At 46.0% G+C, this 8,813-nt stretch overlaps 1 protein-coding gene across 1 annotated transcript; it reads right to left on the reverse strand.

Annotated features, from left to right (window-relative positions):
• Positions 1-990: 990 nt before the first annotated feature.
• Klhl38 (kelch like family member 38) lies at positions 991-8,522 on the reverse strand. Its single transcript, XM_038341195.1, has 3 exons — positions 7,173-8,522; positions 2,319-2,424; positions 991-1,280 (listed from the first exon to the last, which is right to left on the reverse strand). The coding sequence occupies exons 1-3, from the start codon at positions 8,520-8,522 to the stop codon at positions 991-993; spliced, it is 1,746 nt and encodes a 581-aa protein (XP_038197123.1).
• Positions 8,523-8,813: the final 291 nt, after the last annotated feature.

The following is an 8,813-nucleotide window of genomic DNA, read 5'->3' on the forward strand; positions in this document are numbered from 1 at the left end:
CGGGGAAGAGAGAAGCCATGGTGGTCTTCAGGGCACACAGCAGAACAGGACTCTAGTTCTCCACCAGGCTGAGTGAAGAGGTCACCTTAGGATGCTTTTCAGAAGAGAACCCCTGTGCATCCATCTTGAATGGAACTCAATGATGTTTCCAAATGTCTTCCCTGTGCTTATCTCATCCGGGCCTCACTGAGAGCCTCTTATGGGTACTTCAGCTTTTCCATGAGCTTGGCATTGAGTGAGTATGAGGGGCACTTGGAAGTAAAGGGGCCACAGGGAGGGCCAGGCCTGACATCCATAGGGCAATGGTTGCTGTTGTTGCTGAGGAATCTGTTGGCTGTCCCCAGAAAAGTCGTTCTCATAACACTTATTGAAATGAAACCTCACACTAACTCTGCAGTTTTAAAAGATCATCTGGCATTCTGCTCTTTTTCATTGCAGTATAATTTTACAGTCCCTAGGCAGCTACTGAACTGAGCCTACTTTCAATGTACCATATGCACAGAATGTAGGGATACACAGTCATAGCCATAATAGCTTTACATGCTGACAACTGACCTGAGTGATTCTAAGGGTCCTCTTGGGCTAGCCCTCCCATTCTGGATGTTAAGGATGACCTGGGCAAGTGTGTGTGTGTGTGTGTGTGTGTGTGTGTGTTCATCCATCCACGTCCATAATTCTTTTTTTTCATGTCCATAATTCTTTGTTCCTCTGGGAAGCATCCTCTGTCTTTTCCATGCAGTTTGGGCTGTCAATCAAGTAGTTAACCCCACTTCCATCTGGAGGGATGTGATATAGACCTTCCCTGTTATCATAGTGCAATTTCTGTCATTGATTCAAGAGGTAGGCGTGAAAAGCATCCACAGGCTTTTTTTTTTTTAACTACTCTGTAGAGAGTGGTAGTTTTGACTTCCATCAGCTCTAGGCTTTTGGAGCTGGGTTGCAATTTCTTGCATCACACAGCATTTTAACCGAGATAGGTTCCCGTGGCCTTCATGTGAGGCTGGCTGTGTGGGGTATGCACTGGAGAGTCAGGCAGGCGTGGTCAAAGAGTCTGTGAGGTAGCTGTCCCTGGGACGTCCAGGTGTCCATCTCGGGGTCATAGCAGTCAAAGGAGGCTGAGTCCTCAATGTTGCAGTCCGTGGTCAGCCTCCGCCCACCTGTCACATACAGCTTGTTCCCCATCACTGTGGCCCCATGGTGCATCCTGCGGTCCTTCATGTCTGCACATTTGACAAATTTGTTGGACCGAGGGTCATAAGCAAGAATCCTCCTTGTGTAACCTGAAAATGGAATAACACAGACATTGATGGGTGGCTCACCCGGGGCTTTGGGTCAGAGGTTGCAGCATGCTTCCTGATCCCTGCCTACACAAGGGTGGGATTCTGGACCAAGGCCTGGGTGTTCAGGCACCCTGCTGTGGCCTGGCATGTGGAAGAACTGAGACTGGCATCTGGATCTCTCTGGCTATGGTCCAAATTCAGGCAGCCATCTGAGTTGTTTGTAGAGTAGGGGCAGATTCTGCCTTCCAGGGGCTTTTGCAGCCCGGTTGGCATTTTCATCTCTCCTACGTGGCCCAAGAGACATTGCCATTCAGGGAAGGAGAACTTCTTTGGGAACACAGAAATGGATTCCCATGGCAGGAAGTTATTTTGAGGGTTACTATTTTACTGGCAGGCAAACCAAGACATTGAAAGATGAGTAACTTACAAAAAGTATATAATCTCTTAATGATAGTCATTTAAACCCAGGTCTCTTTGACCTCTAAACCAGACATATATATATATATATTTCATTTACAGAGAAATGATGCATTGGTAGCCATTGTTGTTGTTATTAATAGTATCATTATTATTATTATTTATTATTGTTATTATTTACTACATTTTTTTGAGACAAGATCTCACACTAGTTTGGTCTGCCACTCACTCTGTAATACAGACTGGCTTCTGTGTTAGTTAGTTAGTGACAATCCTCCTGTCTCAGCCTCCCAAGTGCTCAAATTATAGGTGTGAGCCACTACACCTAGCTAGTCGTAACTCCAGGAAGCATCTCTTCTTCACTGTGTCTGGAACAATCCTGCCAGCTTTAGCCACACAATACGTTCTATCCCAGCAAAAGCTCTGCAGAGTGGGTACAGTTCCATCTCTTGTTTGTAGAGCGAGACTGGAAGAAGCTTCCAGGTGAATAGCTTTTCCTCTTTTGCACACTCTCCTCAGAGGATGGATGTGCTTTCCGGAAGACCTGCCTTGTCTGTCAGCAGCCACTTTCCCCGCAGAGCTGCCAGGTTTGTTCCCCACAGTCAGTCCCTGTTCACTCACCTCCCACAATGACAATCCTTTCTCCCAGTACCACTGCGGGGGCGCACACATTCTTGATCATCCTCGTCTCCATCTTAAACCATGTGTTTCTGGAAATGTGGTAAACCTGAGGGGGAAACAGAATCATTGTACCAAATTTTAAAGCTAATGTCTTTAAAAGGGTAAAAAAGTAATTATTTATTACATTTTTATAAGATTGAGAGAGAGAGACAGACAGACAGAGAATGTGTATGTTTGATGTTTGATGTAGTGTGGTGTGTGTGTGTGTGTGTGTGTTTAAGTGTGGAGGTCAGAGGACAACTTTTGCGTTTCTGTTTTCTTCTTCCAGGACTTGAACTCAGGTCCACAACCTTGGTTGTGGACAAGCACCTTTAACTGCTAAGCCATCTCAGTGGCCCACGTAGTCATTTACAGGGTGAATCAGAAATGGATTTGTTTCTTTCTATTTCTTTTCAGGTTTTAAAGTGCAGGTATTGCTATCAATAAATGAACTCTTGCTGGCAGAAAGAAGAATGTATTGGAAGTTAGTCATGCGACCCCCATGAGACAGTGACTGTATTTTTCTTAACCAGACCAAGAGTTCTGCATTGGGGTAAGCATTTCATTACCTTTATGGGATATTTGATTATTTTACTGAGAAATGGAGCAACTTGGATATTTAGGAAGCCAATTATTTTTCCAATATGTTTTATTTCTAGATCATGTTTATATTTCTAAATGTCCCTGTGTAGCGAAGAGGGTCATAGAACCAAGAATAAGTTTGAGGCTATGTAAGGAAGGCTTTGGAACAGTTTGTCCCTGAGAGGAATTAGGGTTTTGAGAAAGAAGAGAAGCAAGAGAAGAAGTCAAATCAAAGAGAAGGCAGACTTATTAGCCATCCTCTGAGATGCAGATCAAATCATGACCCCTTCTTCTGTTGATTTCCCCAGTTTAAAATTCAAATGTCAATTGTAAGCTCATTAGTCATAGGAAAGATTTAGCACACGAGAGAAAGGATGAACTCCACGTAAGAAAAGAAGATGAAAACCTATTTGTTTACAGAAGAAAACGACAAAGTAGTTATCACTGAAACTTTTCCATATAAAATATAATTTCTAGCTTCATCAAAGACCCTATTCTTACTCTTTGATAACAGTTTGGGGCTGAGGATGACTGGCATGTATGAAGGCCTGTTTCAATCCCCAGAACCACATAAACTGGGTGTGGTTGGTGCCACCTGTGATCCTAGCCACTAAGAGGTAGAGGCAGGAGATCAGAAGGTTGTCCTTGGCTACACAGGGAGATCAGCCTGGGCTACATAAGCCTGCATTTCTAAAATAATAAATAGGGGCTGGAGAGGTGGCCCAGTGGTTAAGAGAACTGGCTGCTCTTCCTGAGGTTCTGGATTCAGTTCCCAGCAGTTCACATGGTGGTTCACAGATGTCCTTAACTCCAGTTCCAGAGAATCACATGCCCTCTTCTGACCTCTAGGGCCACAGCATGCCTGATGCCCTGATATATATGTAGGCAGAACATCCATAGACATAAAAATAATTGTATTTTTAAAATAAATAAGTAGCAGGAAGAAGTTGGCGTTCACAAACCATTTTTCAGGCAGCCGCTATTTCTTCCTCGTTTTTCAGGTTACACAATTGATGCTCACAGAAACTGAGTGACTTTGCCTAGCTAGACTGAGTGGCAATGATAGCTTCTGGTTCAATCCAGAGGCCATGCTTTTGATCACCAGGGTCATGGATCTGTTGAGAGAGTATGGCATTTCTTGATAGTTAGATGATGATGATGATGATGATGATGGTGTGTATGCTTGTGTATATGTGTGTACTCTCATATCACGGCATGCATGGAGGTCAGAGATCAAGTTTGTGAAGTCTGTTCTCTCTTTCTACTTTACTGAATTCTGGGAATCAAACTCAGTTCAGACTTTGATGGCAAGTCCAGAATCAGTTGAGCTGTCTTAAGGTGCCCTGATGGATGTTTCTGAGACCAAGACTCCCTAGGACCCACATCCTACCTTTTTCCTGTAGAAGCCTTGAGGAGGCTGAGTATAGTCACAATGGCTGGGAAGCCCTATTGCTTCATCTGAAACTACTCTGGTGACACACTCCTTGGGATGTGGGATCCTGGGAAGAAAAGCAAATGCTGGCTGCGTTCTACTCGAGTGACGGTTGCCTCCTGACCTTCTGTTCTCTCAGCTTGGTATCGGGTCTCAGAGACAGATTTATAATTTCCTCTCAGTCCTCACAGTACCTCAGAGAGACTGTGGCCAGGTAACAAAGGATGTTTAGCCCAGGTAGGAAGTGATACTCCCTCATGCTTTGGGATTTGCTGTCTGTTATCCAGAAGCAAAGGTGGAACAAAAGCCAGGTAGAAAGGGACCATACACGCTTCCATCTTGTCCGGTGACGCCATTGAAAGACAGTGCTAGAAAGAACATCGACTCTGCCTCTGCCTGAAAACCCAACCTGCTTTATCAAGTGACTCTCAGCATTCATTTAAACCGTATTTAAGTGTGTAGACTGCCCACTTCAAAGCTGGTAAGGAAAGCATGCATACGAAAGCTTCCACCCACTCCTGGCTTTCCTTGGCCGTACTACAAAAGGATCACTCCCAAGTCTGTATTTGTTTGGCTTTGTGGGGATCTTGGTTTGGTTGCACTCTGTATTTCTTGACCTGTTAACTGGAAGTTTATTTGAACTTGGCATTTTATTCTTAGGGAACTGGTGACAGTTTTGCGGCGTGAAGTCACCAGCCTATTTGTTGTTTCTATTTGGAAAAACAGTCAAGAGAAGTGGGAGGATGTCTAGCTTTCCACAAAAGTCCTCTGGTGGATCTGTTTTGAGGGTCAGAGTAGAGCCTCTGCCAGCTCTATTCAATGGGTGGGATCGAGAACGGTACTTCTGGAAGGAGTGGGGCTCTTTTTGCTGCTCAGTCATGGGGAGTATGGGCTGCAGAAAGCTGTGGAAGTAACCTCTAGAGCCGCTCGGTGTCTATCCTCTTTGCCTGGGCTTCTGGGAGACTCTCCCAGCCCTCCTCCCTGGATCTCCTCCAGTCCCTACTCCACAGTTTTCTAGAGCAGTGGATTTCAACCTTCCTAACGCTGCAAACCTTTAATACAGTTCCTCAGGTTGTGATCCCCCGATCATAAAATTATTTCATGGCTACTACATAACTGTAATTTTTGCTACTGTTGTGAATCTTAATGTAAATATCTGATATGCTGAATACCTGATATGTGACCCTTACCCAGGATCCGTCTCTCCCTCTGTAGATAACTCTTACATCTTCAGCTGTCAGCTCGTCGCTCCCACTCAGCCCCTCTGCTTGCTTAGTTTAGCATCGTAGCATCGTAGCATCTGCTCTGACGTCTCCCTCCTCTCTCACCCTTCCTCCTTATCTGTCAGCTCTCCTTCTCTGTGCTCAACTCAGCCTAAGCCAAACACAGAGTTTTCTTCAAAGTCTCTGGACCCTCCTGTTCTTTGCGATTCTTTGGTCCCATTTAAGACACCTCCTAAGTTCTCAGCGCCTGTATCTTCAGGTTCCAAATTGCAACTGTCTTATCAACTCCTTGAGAGTTAAATGTAATTTTCTGTTTCCTCCCAGATCTCCAGAGCCTTTACAGTGGCCAGTGCTCAGTATAGAGCATATGGAGGAGCAGAGTCCACTCCTGGGGGTCTTCTTTCGTAAATGGAAGCTTACCATTTGTGGAGCAGTTGTTAGAAGCCTGCGTGAGGCTGGTCAACACTTGCTGTTCTGGTTGGCCTTTATCAAACACACTGCTCAGAGACTGTGTTAGTGAAATGAATTTCTCCTGTCATTTAAGGCCCAGGTTCCCAGACATAGCCGTGCTTTACAGTCTCATAGAGACTTTCATAAAGCACAGATGCCAGGGTCCCATGCAAAGAGATTTTGATTCAGCAGACCCGAGGTCAGGTTCTAGGGGATTTGTTGGTGTGCAGAAGACTTGTAATGGGGGTGAATGGTACCACTAATGTCCACTAGGACTTCACTGTCCTATTTTTTTAAAACATGTTTCAGCCTGAACTTCTAGGTTATTTTTACTTCAAGTGAAGACAAACTCTTTGTGGATGGGGAGGTGTACTTGACATAGCTTTGTATTAGTCTCACAATAAAAATTAATTGTGTATGTATATGTGCAAATGTGTATATTCCATTATGTCTGCATGTGTGCATATGTACATAGGTGCATATATGCATAGATATGTACATGCCATGATAAGTAAGAGTATATGGATATGCACACAAATAATGCAGGTATGTTTATGTATATGCATATACAAGAATGCATATATGCACATATATTTATCACATCTGTACATATGTATGTGCTATTATATATGTGCACACAAATGCATATACACACAAGTACACACATATACATGCAAGTGTATAGAAGTGTGCACATATGTTTGTCATTATATGCATGTATTTCTGCATATGTCACAATATATGTGCACATGCATATATGAGCATATCATATAATTATATATGCATATATGTGTCTGTATGTGTATTTATACTGTTTGCTATACATGTTCATGTGAATGAATGTACACATGACTGAACACATGCACATGTATGTGTGCATGTATATATACCCAATTATATATGTGCATGTGCCTATATCAGTGTATCTATATATAATTATGTGTGCGTGCTTATGCTGTTATTTATGCGCATGTGAATGCATGTTTATATAACTGAAGACACTCATATGTATACTGTGTATATGTATATGTCATCATATTAGGTATGTTTACATATGTGTGTGTGTATGTGTGTGCCTGTGTGCACACACACTTGGCATTAACATGGTGAGAAGGACCAGCTGATTACCTGGATAAGGCGCACAGGATTCTGCATGACGTCCTCACCCCCGAAAAGATAGAGCCTTTGGTCCTTCACTGCCACGGCAGGGTGGAGCACAGCCACTGGCATGTTAGCCATGCTCTCCCAGACATCATGGACACTGTCGTACCTCTCCATGGAGCCCAGGAGCTCCTGCCCTTCTCCGGTGCCCCCAATGGAGAAGATGAAGTTCCTGTGGGTGGTGCCCCTGTGAGAGTAGCGGGCTGTCAGCATGGGATGCCCCAGCCTCCACTGGTTGAGCTTCAGAGAGAAGATGTAGACACTGCTACTGATGAGACTCTTCCCCTCTCTGACAACCATGCCCCCAAGCACATAGACACTGCGGTGCAAGGTGACGGCGGAGGCCTTGTACAACCGCGCGGGGAGTTTGGCCAGGCTCTGCCACTGACCCGTCCGTACACTGTAGAGCAAGACGTCCCTGGTGGTCTGCTGGCTGTCCTTCCGTCCCCCCAGGAGGAGGAGGAAGTCTTGGTAGGAGTTCCTTGGGGGGATGTGCCGCAGAAGTTCACAGTCCTGGGCACTGGGGCTGTACAAAGAGAATATCTGCTTGCTGGCTGTCTCCAGGATGGCCTGGCAGGCGGGCGAGGACTGGAGAAGCGCATCGCTGGCAATGAAGTGGTGGAAAAAGGCTGGGTGGATGTACTGCAGGCGGACCTGCTGCAACAGCTCCTGCATGTGCTGCCACCGGGTCTTGAGGTCGTGCTTGACCCAAGCCATGAGGGCCTCAAACACCGCTTCCTCCTCTCCGCAGAGTGCGTCATCTCCTAGGTAGTGTCTCAACTCTGTGGCACAGAGCTCCTTCAGGTCGGCTGATGCTGCTACCTCCGGGAAGCAAGTCAGGGCCACCTCCCTGGCTTTCTTCTTCAGGCTCTCACAGCTCAGAATTTCTGCGAGTCTGACCAGGCCCAGGCAGTTGCCGGGGGTCAGCTGGCTCTGCAGGTATGATGAGCAGGCCTCGAACACCCTGGGGTACTGCAGCATGGCGGCTGCCTCCATCAGTGGGAGGACGTTGGCAGCGGAGATGTGCACCTCTCCCGTGTACGCATACGTGATGACCTGTTCTAGAGTCGTGGCATTGATGCCTTGCAGCTGCACTTTGGCCTCTCTGCTCTCCCGGAAGTGACTACAGAACATGGCCTTGAAGTAGGGGCTGCTGGAGGCCAGCACATTGCGGTGGCAAGGGACCTCCCAGGCTCCCGAGCAGATGCTCACATCCGTCAGGATCTTGCTTTGCCTTAAGCTGTTGAGCTGTCTCAGCAAGTCGGAGGAGAAGTTGTGGTCTTTGAAGACAACCCCATCTGGTAACTCCTCATCCATCCTACAAAGAAGGAGGGAAGTCCTAAGTGCAAGCAAGGCCAAAGCTTTCTGGCAGTGCATACTGTGGGGGGGCTCCAAGCCTCATTCACCGCTATCCGTTTACCAAGTGGGACCACAAACAGAACACACTGAAGATGAAAGAGGAAACCACCCTCCCCGCAGACCACAAAGTGATCTCCTCCAGGCTGTGCTTATCCTCAGAGATAAAAGACACAGAGTATCTCTGGCTAATCTTAGGCATCTTCCAACCCAAGCTGATGGTCAGGAACTCACATATGAGCCGGACATGAG

This window comes from Arvicola amphibius, chromosome 9 (genome assembly GCF_903992535.2).
Source record: "Arvicola amphibius chromosome 9, mArvAmp1.2, whole genome shotgun sequence".
Taxonomy (NCBI): Eukaryota; Metazoa; Chordata; class Mammalia; order Rodentia; family Cricetidae; genus Arvicola; species Arvicola amphibius.

What these genes read in the sequence shown, in the direction of transcription:
- Klhl38 (XM_038341195.1), bottom strand. Translation starts at nt 8,522, where the DNA reads ATGGATGAGGAGTTACCAGATGGGGTTGTCTTCAAAGACCACAACTTC. An exon ending in ATCCTGTGCGCCTTATCCAG is followed by an intron (nt 2,425 to 7,172) that starts GTAATCAGCTGG and finishes TTTCCCCCTCAG; the next exon opens with GTTTACCACATTTCCAGAAA. An exon ending in AAGGATTGTCATTGTGGGAG is followed by an intron (nt 1,281 to 2,318) that starts GTGAGTGAACAG and finishes TTCCATTTTCAG; the next exon opens with GTTACACAAGGAGGATTCTT.